The sequence below is a fragment of the Polistes dominula genome, unplaced genomic scaffold (genome assembly GCF_049000335.1).
Source record: "Polistes dominula isolate Pdom_NZ unplaced genomic scaffold, Pdom_raw_medaka contig_20, whole genome shotgun sequence".
Taxonomy (NCBI): Eukaryota; Metazoa; Arthropoda; class Insecta; order Hymenoptera; family Vespidae; genus Polistes; species Polistes dominula.
The window spans coordinates 2766004-2786093 of NW_028301147.1; the positions used below are offsets into that span (position 1 = coordinate 2766004).

The 20090-nt window shown below is 28.7% G+C and overlaps 1 protein-coding gene across 8 annotated transcripts in view; it reads right to left on the bottom strand.

Moving 5' to 3' along the window:
- LOC107066108 (defective proboscis extension response 14) overlaps nucleotides 1-20090 on the bottom strand; it is a 243895-nt gene that overhangs the window by 135624 nt on the left and 88181 nt on the right. For all 8 annotated transcript variants that reach the window (XM_089177431.1, XM_089177430.1, XM_089177428.1 and 5 more), the window contains 3 exons: nucleotides 16508-16650; nucleotides 11017-11090; nucleotides 7913-8062 (listed from right to left, as the gene is read on the bottom strand). In XM_089177431.1, coding sequence (XP_089033557.1) covers nucleotides 7913-8062; nucleotides 11017-11090; nucleotides 16508-16586 — 303 coding nt within the window. In that variant the 5' untranslated portion in view covers nucleotides 16587-16650. The remainder of the gene's footprint in view (nucleotides 1-7912; nucleotides 8063-11016; nucleotides 11091-16507; nucleotides 16651-20090) is intronic.

Below are 20090 nucleotides of genomic sequence, written 5' to 3' on the forward strand. Positions count from 1 at the left end.
ATTTAACGTCTAACGTTTCGATTCAATTATTACAATTTTGCAAATTTTTATTTTATCTCACCCTATATGAAATATAATTTTTGTTTCCTTTCGTTTGATTACAAAAAATAAATGATGATATTTAATCACCCCCATAAGTATTAATCAAACCACCATCTATTCTTAATCAACTTTTTTCCAACGAAATACAATAATATATTTACGTATAGCACGTTTTAATATTTAATAATATAATAATATATATATAATATAAATTAATATAAATTAATTAAATTAAATTATAATTAAAAAATTAATATAAATAAATATATTATATATTATAAAAATATGAATATTTAAATTTAATATTAATTTTATATTAATTAATTTAATATTAATATTTAATTTTTAAATAATCATATTTAAATAGCACGTAGATTCTATTCAATGTATTTATTAATGATAAAATGTGATTTAAAGTATTTTGTTTCTTTTTTTTTAAACAAAAACACAGATATTCAACGAAGCGTTAAATCGTGTCCTTTTAGGAAAAAGGGCGTTTCCATTGTCTTTTAAAACTCTTACGTCATAGAAGATAGTTCAAGAAGTAAGATGATGGAATTACTGGAGCAGGAAGAAGCCTCACTAACAGCCCCAGTACTTATCCAATAGTTTATCCAGATTCGACCTAAGATCAAAGACCCCGAGAGTAAAGAATGATCCAACGTAAGAACTATTTTCAAAACGATTCTATGTAAATGTAAAAAAAAAAAAAAAAAAGAAGAAAAAAAATTTCTGAAGAGTAAAACAGAGAGAAAAAGATTGTTTCTTAACCTTTAGGGATGTTCATTCTACCATATATAGAGGATTCTTCAAAAATGGTATTCCATGTATTCTATTGTCTCTCTCTCTCTCTCTCTCTCTCTCTCTCTCTTTCTCTTTTTCTTGAAAATTTTATTTATTCTCTTTCTATCTTTCTCTGCTTATTTTTCCCTCTTTATTTCATATTATCTCTCCCCCCCCCACCCCCATCCTATCTTCTTTCACTTTTTCTTTATCTCTTTTTGATTTCTTTTTCTCTTTCTTTTTCTTTTTCTGTTTCTCTCTTTTTATCTTTATCTTTTGATAAAAGACTCGATCTTTTGTAACACAAAAAAAAAAATAAAAATTAGTAAGAGAGAGAGAAAGTGGACAAGTAGAATATGACAAATCTGAAAGAGACGACATCTCGTGTCAGGGAATATAAAAGAAGGGGAACGTTGAAGATGGTTCTACGTAAAAGTGGCCCTGAGCTTGAATTAATCCGCCGACAAACACAGATACCGAATCCTCTTTAAACGGGGTGCGATGACGCGTTTTCCAACCTCTCTTCTTTACTCTCATTCTCTCTCTCTCTCTCTCTCTCTCTCTCTCTCGTTCTCTTTCTTTCTACCCTTTTTCCTCTGCCCTTACACTCATATCTTTTCTTTTAAGAGCCCTTCAACCAACCGCTCGTAGTGTCTTCTTCTCTCTTTCTATCTCTCTCCCTTTCTCACTCTTACTCACACTCTCTCGAAAAAACGTCCTTGTGCTACACGCCAGTGCTAGGAACGTTTCTATACCATTCGTAGGCTTCTCTCTCTCTCTCTCTCTCTCTCTCTCAAAGTGCTATTTATGTTCTTTAGAAAAAAAAAAGCTCTCTCTCTCGACGAATATTCTGCATCAGCACAATGTTAAAACGATGATACTTATATATATATATATGTAAGTACATATATTATATGTTTAAACTTATTGAATTTAACAATGGTTATTAAACATGTAAAAATATTATTTTTTTTAATAACAAATTTATTAACATTATGCTGACCGCACGTCTCATCTGAATTTTTACGTGTGGCGCCGGTATTTATATTATTATATATTAAATATATATATAACATATTTAATATATATTTATATTATATATAATATAATGTTAAATTATTTATGTTTCAATTCAAATTGTTTTCACAATACAAATTGAATTCAATTCAAATGTTATTAAATATAATATAACATTTATATATATATATCGTGCTTGCGCGATAATTTCCGAATAGCACCAACGTGGAACCACCAGCACCCACCTGATAGTTTCCGCATGGCACCAACGTGAAGCCACCGGACATCATAATGTTAATTTATTTTGAAAAAAATTAGTAAACCAATGTTTTTATCGATTCATAATTTAGTTAGAAAACTATAAGAAAATTTTTCCTACAAATAATTATTTTTTATTATTGTTTATAACAAGTAGTATTATAATTATAAATAATATGAACTCGTAGAGAACAATTTTAAACTTTATTATGGTCTTTGTACGAAATTTCTATGACCTTTAATTTTTGAGATATTTCAAATAGAATGAAAGATAAGTTCATTGATCTTATGACCTGGATAATTCATTGATAAAGTTCATTGACACAGTGATCTATATAAATACCAGAATTTTACGCTAATCAGTTGAAACGTAAATAGTTTTTTCTACATTACTACTACTACTACTACTAGTACATGTAAACATGTTTCTCATTATGAATGAACAAAAAAATTTGTAAACACTTTATCTTTTGAACAGAGCATCGTAGAATCGTGAAAAACGTATCATTGTAATGAGAAAAATATCATCTTTCTATTCACATTATCTCTAATATTACGATTTTATATACAAAAAAAAAACAAATAATAATTATTATTATATTAATAATATTTCGAAGACAATGAAGAAACAATTTGGAAGAAAAACAAAAACTATTGACAAAATAAAAAAATAAAATAAAAAAACATAATACTAGAAAATTATTATCATATAAATATACAGTAAGATAATTTATTCATTGCAACTCTCTCTCTCTCTCTCGAGGTAGATTCAAAACAACGAAGATAACTAACTTCCAGGATAAACAAGCTCGACTCCGCGTGAACGTAAATAATTCGAGGCCGTTTCTCTTCGCTCACAATTAGCGTCGTCGCGGCTTACTCGTTAAACTGATTGCAGAAGCGTGGAAGAGAAGAAGTTTTGAGATACGAAGAGAGTAAGAGAAAAATATAGAAAGGGAGAAAGAGAAAGAGATAAAGATAAAGAAAGAAAGAAAGAGAGAAAGAAAGGTGGATAGATCTGTCTTGGTCGAGTTAAAAAGTTTCTTTCTTGGTAGCAAAAAGCGTGGTACCACCAACGTGACAAGAATTTTCACGTTAATACTAACAGCTAACTGGTAAACTGAAGTATCATCTCTTTTCCAAAAATAAGGTGACAGTCGAGATTCAACTATCGATAATGAGACAACGTAAAATTACTTTTATTTTCCTTTCCTTTCTTCTTTAAAATCCTATCGAATTTTCGCAGTATATATATAATGTATTATCTGCACGTGTATTTACGTGTTGGAAACTCTCTTTCGTAGTTGGCAGGGAACAAAACGCCTGGAACAACAACCATCTTTCTCTCTCTCTCTCTCTCTCTTTTGGTCCCACACTTCCATCCTATAGAACTAGTTAAAGTTATCTTCTTATTAACATTATTGATCGCAGCCAACGTTACAAACGCTCGCTTTGTTGGAGTTAACGAACTTGGAAATTCGTAGGAAAACTTTCAAGTTCCACCTATACTATTTCTTAGAAAAGCGTCCGTGTGAAGGTGCTTCTTCTTCTTCTTCTTCTCTTTGCATCGATTCCGTGAGAGGACACGCGTGAAATCAAGGAAAATTCGATTTATCCTAGACAACCCTTTAAACTTAAACCTGATATCCCGTTCAACGAGAAGGTTCTCGTAAAAAATTTGAAACAATACAAACATTTCATTAGGTAAAATGATCTTCGTGATACTTTATAAAATTGTTTTAGAAAAAATTACATTATTATTGGAAATAAAAAAAAAAAAAACATTAATTAATGTGCATCATCAGCATCAATGTGTGTTTATCGATATATTAAATAATAATGAAACAAATGTCATATTATCGAAGAAATAACATAAGTAAAATTAAGAATTATCTCGATATATAATTTATAATTATAAAATAATATTTATAAATAATTTAAGAAATAAATATAATTTAATATATAATATTATATTACATATTATTTTATTATATATTTATTATTATTGTATTATTATTGTAATTATACATTAATATATGTTAATGTTAAATAATAATTGATATATATATATAAAATAATAAAATATATATAAATATAAAAAATTTTCAAAATAACCAAAATTAACGAATTATTTCTAAATAATCGTTGTTATTCATTTTGATCATTATTGATCAAAAAATCAATGATAAGAAATTAACCCACCTATGTGGGATTATTATCGATTATAAAAAATAATAAATTAGGTGAGTAAAGTTGTCGAATAAAAAATGATTTTTTGATAGATTTGACAAGAACAAAAAATAACCAAAAAAAAAAAAGGTTGTTGCTTCAAAATATCCAAAGTCACTTAACGATGACCATTTTAAAAGCGAAAGAAGTATATGTCGATGCAGTTGAAAACACTTCAGCGAATGCAGAGGCGTCATTCTCTCTCTCTCTCTCTCTCTCTCTCTCTCTCTCTCTCTCTCTCTCTCATTCTCTTTCTCTCTCTATTTCATCTAACCGTACAGAACAACTTGTTTGGTCGATTTACCGTTGTCCCACTTAGAAAGATTGAATTCCGAGGACCACTACGTTGAACGAGCAAAACGTTTCACGTTCGTCGTTCGTAGACAGCTTCTAAAGCATAGCAAGCTTCGCACGGATTAGTAAATGCTGACAACAATTTATGGACATAACTATAAGATAAATGTATCGTCACATACCTACATATTTTCGATATATACATGTATATACGTGTTTTATATACGAACAACATGTATACGAGAAAATAATGTTTCTGTATCATACCAAATGATGTTTGACGTTTTGCGAAACGATTTTTGTTTTCACTTTTTTATTGAAGTGAAAACTTCTTTAGAATGGGAGTGATTTGAAAAGTAAATAAACGGAAACGGAGCTATGTAACGAAGTTATGAAACGGCTGCTATACTAAATAATGAGAGAAAAAGAGAAACATAGGATTCAGACTGCGAGGGAATGAGACGGAATATAACTATACAGTTTTTCCTATTCTCGGTCTCCTCTTTATGCTATTCTTCGTAGTTATCGCTCCTGGTTGTAAATGTGTGTGTTTGAGTGCGACTGCATACTACAAAGCGTAAACACACATATTCTTGCGATACTCGAAATGTTTGTAGGTAGGAGCGATAGAAGAGTAAAAGAATAAACAGAGATAAGCACGTAGGTATGCGACAAAAGTATAAGGTCCAAACGAACCGACGGTCGACATAAACAAAGAAGGTGCATGATATGTTTGTTTTTTTACCAAACGTGTCACTTCTTTTCTATTTAAAAATGTTTCTATTTTATTGAAAAATTACTATTAAGATATTTATTTCGCAAATATTATAATTACCAATTATAAAATATATAGAATATAGTAATTGTATTGTCTGCAAAATTTTACAAAAAAAAAAAAAATTGATTATCAGATACATGAGAGAAAAAGAATTAGACAACATTGTAGAATACTTTTTTTATAAATATCCAAAGACATGTTTTTTAATTATAATGTTTGCGTATTTAGGAAATTTATACTAATTTTTCAATAAAAAAGAAAAGTTTGTAAATACAAGAAACATGATTACGAGGCTTTTTAACGAGGCTTGCTTACGAGACACTTCTACGAGGCCTAATTAAACACACCCTACAGACTTATCGGAAAGACCCTACGGACTTTTCGGAAAAAACCTCACTACTTTATTAAAAAAACCTCACTACTTTTCGGAAAAAACCTTACTATAGAGGTGTTTACTACACTGACAGAGGTGTTTAGTTACCCTGCATTTTTTAGTTACCAGAAGCAACTCGTCTCATTTCTTTGAATTGAGAACTTGCTTGCTGTGTAATATGTTATCTATTTATATGTGTTTTCAATAAAACGTATAATAATTTTTGAATGTGATAACAATAATATAATAATAATATTATAACAAATAAACCCAACAATTATCCTACTCCTGATATTTTGCAGTCGTCTCTTTCTCTCGAAACCTAGTTTTTCGAAGGTTTCACTTCTAACACGTGTGATCTGCCCACATGATATTTTTTTTTTTTTTTTTTATCGTGAATTTATATATCTACCAAGGTATTTTTCATCTTCCATTAATCTACGGATATCTTGCAGTACACCCTTTCTAATGGGTCTGAAAAAAATAGTTTTATTATTTTATTATTTTTATTATTATCATTATTGTATTTTTCATTATTGGGTGATTTCGTTCGTTAATAGTAAGAATTTTTACATTATTGTTAACATTAAATTTTAAACAAGGATTTTTATTCAACTTTCGTATTTTGTAATGGTGTAAAATGTACGATTAACAAATATATGAATAAACGAACACATAAAATAATAATCTCGAATGTATTTCCTTTTTTTTTTTTTTTTTATTTTCGTATAGATTTTCGATTATTTTTTATCATTAAATCGAAATGTTCGATAAATAATTCATTATATAAAACGTAACGATATACGCGTGATAACTTGTAAAATAAATAAATTGGATGAAATCTGGCACGAGAGTTAAAATAACAATAAAAAAAAATAAAAAGAACAAAAATTATGATTAAAACAAACATCGTAAAAATCAACGAGAATTATCAAACTTATTAGTAAATTTCAAACGTTTATTCGAATAATACTCTTATCATTTTCACATTTCCGTTTTTTAATGGTTAATAATTATTATTCAACAGTGTTTTTTTTTTCACTTTTTTCCTTTTACATTTGGTTCAATTAAAAAAAAATTTTTTTTAAACTGAAATATCGGAGATTTAACATCGACGTAATGATTCTAAATTAATTTAATTATTAACAGAATATAAAAAACATCCGCAGGAAACCCTCTTCTAGTCCCCCCCCCGCCGCCGCTCCCCATCCTCAAAATGTCGAAAAATGTTCTCTATGGAGAGTAAAAACATTTACAACGCACAAATAAAATTCGCATTTTGTTCGGAAATTATTTGAAAATCAAATATTACGAACTACCACCACACACATCGGTGGTTTTTATTTCAAAAATAAATATATACAAAATAACTATTAAGAACTGTGAGAGGATTTCTAGATGTAACAGTTGTTTAATAAATGTATGTATTTATGTATATACATATATACACATACATACAGAATTTCAAACGTTTTTTCATACAAACGTTGCGAGTAAAAATTCTACGCCCGAAAAATAATATTTAAAAAAATATGATTTTATTAACATAAGTCATTTAAAGCTTAATTACAAAATAATATTATAAATATTATAATAAATGTGTTACTCGAAAATAATTTTTAGTGGTTCTGCATATGTTGTTTAATAATTGAACGATAACGTGAACACCTAAAAACACTTAACATCACATTGCTAAATTTTTATTTATAAAAAAAAAAACAAAAAAATAAAACTAAAAGTTTGTGTAAGTGAAATAGTTACATTTGATGTTAATGTAAAACAAATTAAGAATGCAATTGTAAAAATTAATAGAAATCAATCAGAAATCTGTCATATCATAAACACCATATTAAAACTATGTTGAATTTATATTCGTGTAAGTGGGTAACACTTTGAATAGTAAATTTAAAACATTTTTACGATTTATGTTATAATTTTTGAATAAAGCTTTAAATAATCGTAAGCTTACAACGTTTGTAGGAAAAAAACATCTGACATGCTCTATATATATTTCATTATTATTATTATTATTATTATTTCGGTAAAACGTGAACTAAAAGTCCAGTTGAACAGATGAATTAATAAATTTACATATAAAAAAAAAAAAATAAAAATATAAAAATTGTATTCTGACTTACCTTCAAATTCTTTTGCAAATTTTGTACTCTACAGTGCATGTATACTTGTGCACCTAACTGCACTGTAATATTACTTTCTGGATCTTCAAAAAACGGCCTTGGTTCGGGCGTTGCACCGGTCTCGGTGGCAAAAATGTCCTCTTCGTACTCCTGTAAATTAAATCGTATGTAATAACTGAACACACACAACACAAATACATATATTGAATATACAGTCTTATATATATATGTATATACATATGGTGTACTAAATTTAAACAATTAAAATTCACCAATATATTTTACGAATACAAATTAATAAAAATAAAAAAAAATAAAAAAAAGCAAATGAAAAAATTTAATTTTACCGTAAAAATAAAAATTATTAAACGTAATTTAATTTTTATATTAATAATTTGAAAAAGGAAATATTCGCTATTTAAATAATTCTCTTTGAATATTATCCATCTCTCGTTTCCTTTTTCTTGTTCTCTTTTTTCATTTCATTTTTGAAACAAAAATTCGACTAGGGCAGAACAAATAAATCGATTTTTCTCTTTCTCACTTGGAAACGGGGTCAATAAAATGAATCACCCGTGATGTCAGCTCGTTAAAAACTATTCCGGGTTTCTCTATTTACGTTCTCGTTTGAAGTGAAAATGTCGAAAGGAAAAGGGGGGAAAAAAGAAAAAAAAAGATGGTCTCACTTAATTTAATCATTTATGTATACCAAACACGTTTGCATAATAGCCGTTCGATAAGCAATCCATATTTCCTTTTCCTTTTTTCTTTTTTTTTTTCTCCATTTTTTGCTTATCGAAACCGTATTACGACGATAAGAATAACATTTTCATTTGGAGCTCGTATTTATGGTTTTAAAATGAAACTTTTATGAAAGAATTTTCTTTTTTTTTTTTTTTTTTGTTTCTTCTCTCATTTCCCTATAATTCTGATATTTAAATATACGAATAATCGTGCAAAAAAAGAGGTAATCTTTAATACAAGAGAAGAAGAATAAGAAGAAGAATAAACGATGGGGGATTAAAAAAAGATCTTTCCCCTTTTGCGAAAGGCATACTTTGAATTTTCAATCCTTTCGATATTCGTAAATCGATCTAACAGCTGTGGTTTTCGAATCCGTACGAATGAATTTCAGGTCGTCGAACTTTCAACTCTATGCTGAATTACATTTACAATATATATTTTCAATAAATTCGAAATCGGTAGGACAAATTTATCATTATGCATTTATCTTATTATTTGCATTGCATTATCGACGAATCCAACCACGAACGAATTTCAAATTTGGTCCTTTATTAGGCTTGACGTATAAAAGCTTGTTCGTGGTTGGTTCGAACTAAAATATCGTCAGGAACGTTGGGTGGGGATTTAATTTTACGATGAGTGTTACAAAAATAAATAAAAAAATCGTAACATTTAAAATTTAAAGGACTGGTATAATATAGAATAAAACATAAAAAATAAAAAAAATAATAAGATACAAAATGAAAGGTTGTACGTTGTTAAAAAATTTTCATGCGAGAATATTGTTTTGTAGCGTTCTTTGTACAATTATTTTTTTTTTTTTTTTTTTTTTTTTTTAAGAAAAAAAATAGAAACAAAAATATGCAAATGTTTGCAATTAAAAATAGAAAAAAAAACGACGAGGAGAGAGTAATGGTTTATGTAATAAATAAAAAATACAATTAGAGAAAAGGGTTTTAAGAAAAGAATAAGAACAAGATGTAAAATGAAAGCTTGAGAAAAGATTTTTATGCGAGAATGTTTTACTATAGTACTTTTATGTTCTAATAAAAAAAAAAATAAAAATAAAAATTTCGAATTACATATAATAAAATAAACGTCAAAGTGGAACGTTTTTATAAAATAAATAAAAAAAGTAAGAAGAAGAAGAAGAATAAGAAGAAGAAGAAGAATGAGATGAAAAATGAAAGCTTGCTTTAGTATAAAGATTTTCATGAAAGATAGTTATTTGATAACACTTTGACGTGTTTCTTTTTGGTCATGATAACTACGAAGCGAAAGATAGATTATATCGGATGAAGGAAAAAACTTTACGACATACACTGGTAAATGTAAAAGCGTGATGGAGAAACGAGGAAAACGAGCAAAAATGAATGGTGCCGAAGTGGGAAAGTGGTGGAAGGTGGGAAGGAGAGAGTACGTTGGATGTTACAGGCGATATACTGAAACGCATCGCGGTCACGTGGACGTCATGTCGTAAAAAAAAAAAAGGATCTTCTAAAACGTCAAAAATAACGGGGAAACTGACATGAAGTTTTACGAAGGTAGATTAAAACCTTTCGAGTTTAATCAATTCGAGTAGTACGTACAAATTGCAACTAGTTTTTCTTTTCTCACGACTATAACGTCGTGACCTTTCAAGAATTTCTAGACAAATAATAGATTAGATTAAAAAAAAATATCATTCGATGAACTTAAAAACGATAAAAAGAAAAGTTTAGACAAATGAAATAAATTAGAGAGAAAAAAAAAATAATAACAATAAATTCTAACTTATATTTTTTTTACTATGAAACTTTGTTAAAGCTTAAAACCTGTCACGCGTCTTTCATTTCAATTCTCAAAAATAAAGTAAAGAAAAAAACTTAAAATTGTAATTAATTTCTCATATAAAAAAAAAAAAAGAAGTAAACAAAATACAAAAGGGCAAGAATTGAATTGACGACAGTAACATTTTAGTAAAATAATTCCAAATGGTTTTGATTTCAAAATGGAATCAAAAATGTGATAATAAAACCGCGTTAAAAGTAACAAAAAAATATTTGAAATACAATATTGTATAAAATAGTTGAAAACGTGTATGCGTAGATGCATGAACGTACTATACACATACAAACATATAAATACACAGAAAGAATGTATGCATCTCTACGCAAAATGGATACTCGAAATGAAGTTGGTAGAACAAAACGAGAAGTGAAACGCATTCCGAAATGACGTCAACGCTCCTTCGAAAACCACAGACGCGTATAGAAACGTTGCTCTTTGAAAGGTCGAAAACGAGAGAAACGAATTTAGATCGGCATCCCGATTCCGAAAGGCAACTTCACGTTCCAAGTTTAACCGTGCGCAAAACTTACCTCGGTAAAGGGTGAACTGAGCTCACGCCAGAACGACCTCGGCAGGTTTTCCAGTCCGGGAACTGGCTTCACGCCTGCAATCGTTTAAAATGACTTTGTATACTTCTTAATGGGACACATATACTACATACATCTACTACAACATAAATATATATATATATAGGTAAATAAGTAAGTAAGTATATAGGTAAATCGATTGTATATACAACGATCAAAATCTATCACGAACAACATTTCATTTTATGGAAAATGAATTTTATCTTTTTTTTTTTGTCTTTTTCTATCTCTTCCTCATTTTATCTTTTTCTCTTTCAACCTGACTTTCGTTATTTGTCGTTTCCAATCGATTCGATTCGTTTTATATTTATTTTTAATCTTTTTTCATTTAAATACCATTTCTATTTTCAATCAAAGAAAATAATATTCCCTTTTTCAATATATACATTCAAATAACTGAACTACTTTTTTACCTTTTTTTATACTCTTTATAGAAAGTATCAATTGCATCGAATGTTGCTCAAATTTTTTTTTTTTTTATAAAACTAATAATTGTGTGCAAGTTAAATATCAGTATAATCAATAGATTATAATAATGAAAGGTGTCGTAATATTTTACGATTAACAATCAAATTTATTGACAAAAGTAATTTTTACAAAAAAAGAAAACATTGTTCGATAATATATATATATTTTTTCTTTTTAGTTAAAACTGTGATACTGAGACTTATAATTATTTGTTAAACTATTATGTTAATAGTTTTAACGTGAGTTCAAAACAATAAATCGGTTTTTGTCGTGTTTCATTATCACAAATGAGACGTTTGAAAGCCAATTCGAAATATGAAGAAACTCGTAATCTACTTAAACCAATTGTTAACTTTGTAATTGACGAAGTTATTTGATAACCAGAATTGCTAATAATTTCGACTCTCGACATTTGAAATTAAGCGAATAAAACGAATCAACTTTATTAAATACAAGTGTAATACTAAGTATCAACAAGCGAATGAACTTCATCAAGTATGAGTAATAAAACGAGACCAATAATAACAATAATAATAAATGGATAGGAATATGATCCAAAGTAATTAACAAGAAGCATGATTTCCTTATCTATGAAACACTATGAATTCAACCTTGATCAAAATATATTATTTCACAATTAAACAAAATTCTGTCTAATATCATTCAATAATTTATCGATTGATTAATAGTTGTCCCTAATTTTACAAAATTTATTTTCAACTATTAACTAAATTTATTCATTTCTTAACTAATCAATGAAATTATGAAGAAGAAAAAAAATAAATATTCGATTAAAGCGATACATCGAATAATAGTAAACAATGAATTGGTCTTAAGACTAAATGCGTTGTTTCATTTCGTGATCCCCTTTAGGCAACATGCAGTTTGAATAGCGAACGTGGTAGCCCTGTTAATTCGATTCTCTTCACGTGTTTCACAATCGAGAGCTTTTCGCATCTCGCTTTTACCATGGAGACGTCGAGTACGCGTTTGGTCCCACAACCAAGCATCAATTCCTTGTTATGCGTCATACGTTCCTATAGCAACTCACACACAGGATAGAACAGTTGTACTAATTACGGATAATAACGGTTTGGGATAAGCATTGATTTCCTGTTAACGATGTGATATCTCTTAATGGTTTCTATTTCACTTTTTTTTTTTATTTATTTATTTCTGTTGTGTTTTCCTTATTATTATTTGATTAAAATATCATTTCATAGTTTTACTCAATATTCTTGTAAAAAAGAAAAAAAATACTATATTATTTAAGTAATTTATATTGTAATACAATATAATATATATTGTAATGTATATTACTGTTTTTTGTTAAATATATTTTTTATTTAATAATACATATTGTATAATATATAATTGTATAAAAATAACATAGATTGTATAATATATATTAGGGTGGGTCAAAAAAATGACTTTTTTTTTTTTTTTCAAGTGCCACGGAAAAATGATTTGCTAGACACCTTAAAACAATTCTCACCAAATATGAGCTCTTAATTTTAATAGGAAGATCCTCCGCATCGCAGTTTTTTATTTTTTTTTTTCAGTCTAATAGATTGAAATTCATACCTCATTATTTATTGATTGTACAGAAAAATGTTCTAGATGAATTTTGTAAGAAATTTAATGCTCTACAAAAAAGGTATCTTATATTTTTTCCGTAAACCTCACCATTTGAATGATATTGAAGATTTAAATTTGATGATTTTTAGACAAATTTCATGTTTGTTTATGAATTTTATAACTCGACAATAAATGTCTATTAAAAAGTGCACAATACAAATTTTTGCAGGAAATTAACTGCTCTATAAAAATGGTGTCTTATGTTTTGGCGATTAAATTAAGCGTTCAAAAGATATTCATCATCATACTTTCATGTGTACTGATTTTTGTCTCTGACAACTGCGATACGCAGAATCTTCCTATTAAAATTAAGAGGTCATATTTGGTGAGAATTGTTTTAAGGTGTCTAGCAACTCATTTTTCCGTGGCACTTGAAAAAAAAAAAAATAAGTCATTTTTTTGACCCACCTTAATATACATATATATATAATTTATAATTATTATTATGTAGAAAGATTAATTTTACAATAAAATATAAATGAGTAAACAAATTCAATAAATTCAATACCACCAATATCAGAAATTTAATTAAAACACGAATAAGTATTTTGTTCATTTCTATTATCGATAAACGTATAAATGTAAACAAAACAAAAAAATAATAACAATACAATGATAATTTCAACGTTTAAAAACCAAATCATTATAATAAGATCGTAATAAATCAAATCGAATCTTTCGTTTCTTTTTTTGTCTTTTCAACAAGATGTGCATATTTGGAAACGTTTAAAATACATTTTACATGCCTTAGATACCACACACACACACACAAACACATTGTGAAAAAGAATAGGAATGATCCAAGAAGAAGAAAAAGAAGAAAAAGAAAAAAAAAAGAAAGAAAAGGAAGTAATAAAGTCACTTTTTCGTGAGGAGTTCTTTGATTCAAATACTAGAAAAAGAAAAAGAAGAAAAAAAAAGTTGAAAAAAAGAAAGAGAGAGAGAGAGAGAGGAAGAGAATGAGAGAGAGAGAGCAATTTCATTTCTCTTATAGAGGTAGAATCTTTGGGGGATGGTTTGAAAGAAAGAAAAAGTAGATAGAGAAAATAAAGAAGAAGAAAGATGAAGAAAAAGAAGAAGAAGAACAGCTAGAGAATTTGAAGAATACATACACACAACCATCCACCCATACACACACTCACTCACACACACACACACACACACGAATATACAGAGATAAAGAAAGAAGTGCAATATCTTTCGATCAAATTCGGTGACTCGCGGTTTCTCGCGAGTAAAGATAGTAGATACCCTGTTCTTTCCTTCATTTCCAAAGCTTGCAATCGCTATCAGCTTTTTGGGAGGATCTTCTATGAAAGATAGAAAGAGAGAGAGAGAGAGAAAAAAAAGAAGAAAATGAGATTTACCAACGTCTGAGAATTATTTTTCATCGAATTTAAAACGATCAGCAATTTTATTACTAACGCCAAACCTATTCTTTACTTTTATCTATCTATCTATCTAACATATATATATATATATATATATATATATATATATATATATATATATGTGTGTGTTTATTTTTTTTTATTTTATATATATTTATCTATCCCATTCTTTTTCTTTCTTCTTTCACTCATTCGAAGTCACTTCAGAGATAGGTAGGTCCCCCGGTATTTTCCAAAGAACCGACAGGATAATCTTCGAGAAAATTTATCAACTACAGTGAGAGAGAACCCCCTCTCCCTGCTAAGTTCTTTCCTAGCAAGACCAATCTCACGAACTGAATTTTCTACCGTTAGCAAAGAGAGAGAGAAAGAACCAACCACTCACACGAAAGAAAAAGGATAGAAACCGAACGGACTTCAAATATCCGTTTGAAAAGACGAAGCAAGCACATAATCTCAAAACCATGAAGGATAAATCCGGTGTTACCCGGTTAGGATCTCGAAATACGTCTTTATAAAACTATCCATGATATATTTATTATGTTTTGAAAGGTGTCAACCGTTTCAATTTCATTTGAAAAACTAATAATGTTTCAATATTTTTTTTATTATTATTATTTTGTTTTTTGCGTTTGCTATTAATTTACTTCCTTTTTTTATATTAAATTATTGTAATTAAATTAATAATTTGTAATTTAAAGAGTTATTATATATATATATATATATATATATACTATTTTCAAGGAAAAAAAAGAAAAATGTTTGTTTGAATTAATTAACAATTATTGACACAATACTTTTGTTATTCGTACCAAATTTGTAAGTTAAACGAATTGAATAAAATAAAACACATTTGTAGAGATTTGTTTATTTGGAAATAAAAAGATAAAAAATACAAATAATACAAAAAAAAAAATATTTTTAAAAATAAAACAAAAACAAAATACAGAAGATAAAAACGCGTTAACGAAACTTCAAAATTGATTGGTATCCTTTCAATACGAAATTTAGTCGATCGATTGGATATTTTTCTATACAAAACAAAAATCAATAAATAAATAAATTAGAGATATTTGTTTTTGACGAGATGCAATCGTATTAATTTTGGTTTTTTTTTTCCTTCTACTTTGGAAAATGGGAAAATAGAATTTTACGTCGTCTAAAAAGGATCTGTTTAATCGATATTCATCGTCAAGCTTTCCTTCCTTCTTTCACTATCATTTTCTTTCCTTTTATTTCTCTCTTTTTCTCTCTCAGTAGTCTCGATTTCATCGTTTCCCCTTTCGTAATGTGTAAGGACCGTCTGGAGTCTAAAAGTACGATTGGACCCCACCGCACACGACTTGTCGCACGACATTGAATTTATGGTTTCTGTCGAAAGTCCTAAAATTTATGGGAATCCAATGCCTTAATTGGAAAATTATAGGACAATGTCTGCAGCCACGAGCGAAAGGCATTCAGTATCTGTGGCTCATTATTCAGCACCTATAATCTTCTTTCCCTCCCCCCCTCCCTCCACCCTAAGACTCATTCACCATCTCAATGAAATATTTTTTATTCCCCCTTTTTCTCTACTCTTTTTTATTTTATTTTTTTTTTGTTTTTTCTTTTTATAGGAAAAATGAAAAAAAAAAAACTAAAAGAATTTCTCTTAACCGAAACTTAACGTATTATTCTCGTGACATTGAAATTACCGTGTTGTAAACTCTATATTCGATCGTATAAAATCGTAAAATATAAAATGTTCTCTTACACACTCGTAAAATTCACAATTTATATCTGTAATATAAGCGTAATTTTTTTTTTTTTTTTTTTATATTAAACCACTCTACGAAAGAGAATAAAATAAAAAAATTGTCCAATATATTATTTGCGATAAGAATGAAAAAAAGAAAAAAATTGATTAAATATGAAAAAAAATTGTTGATTAAGCTTACCTTGAGAATTTGCGGTGCACAAAAAGTGTACCTGGTGAACCAAAATGGAGGCCACCACGGCCGACAAACGACTCAACATCGTAGCCGATTCTCAACTCATTTCTAGTTTCAAAGTTGCTACACGTTCCCACGTTCCTGCTTTTCTGTAATAATTGAAGAGAAAAAAAAATATATATATATATAGATATATTGTATATATATTTATTAACATTGTTTTCAAAATTAGACGATCAAATATAATAACGTATAATAAATACGTATGAATAATTAATGAAAATTTAAACTCCTGTGTTGCCAAGTGGAATCGATTTTCGATATGACTTTTCATTAAAACCACATGAGTCGTACACGCGAAACCTCATTCTCTTCCTCATCCTCCTGCTCCCCTCCCCCCCCCCTTCCCCACCCTCACCATACCCTTTTATTCCCGTGTGTAATTACATATAAATAGAGAAAATTTCAAGTGGCATTTACGAAAAGTTTCAGAGTGTGTGTGAGAAAGCCTAAGCATGTGTTTAAATGATCACACGTGAATACGATGATATCATATGATAAAAATCTATTTCAGAAGGATTTGAAAATTTTTCCCCAATGTTTTGTTTTTTCTTATATTCGATTTAAATGAATTCGAGAAATGTTAGATAAAAAAAAAAAAAAAAAAAGAGAGAGAAAGTGTGTGAAAAAGTGTCATTGGACAAAGATCAATGGGAAATGTGCTTTCAATGAGTGTCCTGAAAAAAGTTATCCTATTAATTTTTCATAGTATTAACAAGCAATACTCAAGAGAGGGAGAAAAAAAGGATTGAAAAAAAAAAAAAAGAGAGAAAAGGTTCTTTTGCACTTTAAAACTACTTCTCGATGACGACTCCTAAACGAAGGAGCCAAGAATAATAAATCCAAGTTAGGAACTTGGCGTTGTCGAAGACAGACGATCTTAGGAGAAAGGTTTTGTAGGAAACACGAAAGGTATTGTCAGGAACAGTTAAACGAGTAAGTCTAGAAGAGAAAATCGATGTTTTAAAGGAAAAAATAAATACTCAAAATCTACAGAGATTCTTCCTTTCAATTCTTCCATTTACAATGGAATAATATAGTGTTTGTTATGATATCAGAGTTCAACCTTTATTGTTACTTTAAATTCTATTCAATAATTCATTAAACTACTCAATGATATACAATTTTTTGTAATGATTTTGTCTAATAATTAAATAATATAATTCTAAACTATTTAGTAAATTATAACAACGCATATAACATAAGGTTAAAAAACGTAAAATAATTGAATTGTAATACAGCACCATCTATTGAAAACTTAAAGTATCAATCAATATTCACTAATAATAATTTAAGAGACTTCAAATTAAACATAAAACAATATAAATATTTTAAATTATATAATATATAAATAAAAACATGCAAAATAATACCACAACTATAATTGAATACATAAAATAATAATACACGAAAATATATTAAAAGTAAGGTTAGTTATGTCATATCGAAATCTGAAAAAAAAACGTGAAATAATTGAATTGTAATACACCGCCATCTATTAAAAACTTCCAGTACATAAAGACCTAGATAACCTCCAAATAAAAAAATACCTTAAATTAGCAATAAAAAATTAACGATAAAAACAATCCAATATATTTAAGTAAAATGAAAAACTTTTCATTAAGATCGATTCAGTAGTTTCGTAGTTTATTGGAAACCAATAAAATGACACTGAATTTTTCTATATAAAGATATATATGTTTAGAATAAGTTTGAAAAATAGAAAAAAAAACAAAAAAAAATGATTCAATCCATTTATCATACTTTTCTTTACTGGCAAGCTTGAATTTATCGAATTTATCGAAGTAAGTTCGATGTTACCGTGGTTCCGGTAACGAGAAGGACGAACGGTATGAAATCAGTTGGCCGGACCAACTCAAATAGAAGATTGTTACCACGAAATTCGGCGTGATTCGATTTGAACGGAAGTTCGGGCAAGGAACGCGGAGAGTTCACCCTTATTTTCTTCTCCTCTTGCCCTTTCTCGTCGAACATCTCGCTTTGCTGAAAGCGTTTAGATGCTCTAACGAATCCTATCGTCAGATTCGATCTGACCCCTACCAACCTTTAACCTCCAACTTTTCGATGGTCCTTTTCTTTCCCTCCCTTTCCTTTTCACCCTTCTTATCTATCCATTTCTTCGTTCAACAAGAACCCAAAAGAATAATTCCCCCTACCAAAAAAGAAAAAAAGAAAAAGAAGAAACAAATGACAAAACTGTGTAAAACTTGTTTTACACCCTTCCAACTTCCTTTCCTTTCTTTCTTTGTTTCGTCTTTCACCCTGTATTCTCATCAGCAATGTCTTTGCACACAGAAAACTTTCGAATAATCTCTTACTGTCTCGTACAGGTGCTTCGTAATGAGTTTGTGGTGGTTGTACCTCGAAACCACTTCTACCTTTCTATCTCTCTCTCTCTCTCTCTCTGCTTTACCTTGTCACTCTGAATCATCCCATGAACCTTTTCGAACGTTTTACTAGTCTCGTCGACGAAGAATAGAGGTGTTCTTGTTGAAAACAAAATAGATAAATGAATAAACTACACGAATAGAACCCAAAATAAATATGAAACAACGAAATAACAATAACAATGGCAAAAAAAATGTTTAAAAAATATAAAAAAAAGAGGGGTGGTAGGGTAGAAACAAAAAAAAAAAGAATAATAGCAAGCTGACCACGTAACATCGTTACGAAGGATTATACAGACCAGTTCTGTTCACCTGACAACAGGATTTGCTCGCACGAATAAACAATGAACGATGGGTTATGCCTGTTACTGACACGAACGCCGTCTCTACGACGCTATAAATTTATTTCTTTTGACAGATTTTTCTACCCTAGCAATGCCAGGTGTTGAACACATTTTCTCCGTTGGTGGTGGTTCGTTCCTCCGACAAAATTCGCTTAGTTTTCTTTTGTGTTTATTTCTATATCCCCTCCATTCTTTTTCTCTTATTCACATGAGATCATTTTCAATCGACAATTCATTTTACAATAGTTTTACATCTTATTTGTAAATATTATTTTTCTTTTTCTTTTTTTCATTCGTTTATTTTAATCAATTTAATTCTAACGTTTGCAAACAATCGAATTAATTTGTTCAAACTATGTCAAATGCTTCATTGAAATCTAAATTGAATGCAAATATCTATCATCTGTGAGATGATAAATGAGATAAAAGTTTTCTTTAGCAAAGTATCTTCAATCTTCATAATATATAACAGATTGGAAAGAATCATTTGCGATTTATCGATTGACTAAGAGAAATCCTATCGAAAATTTACTTTGAAATAAAAAGAAAATTCTGTAATTCTACTCGTATACGATTCTCTGTACGATATGCATTATATACAGTAAGTCCGTACAACCGACCCGATTAATAACTTCCAACTGAAAAGCTCAAACTAATAGTGTTTCTACCGTTGAATTCGCTCAAGCTTATTGAGCAGACATCAAACACAAAGCCATAATCACGAAAATGATCCCCTTTTCTGAGAATTGATCGATATTCAGCCTTCAAACTAGGCCT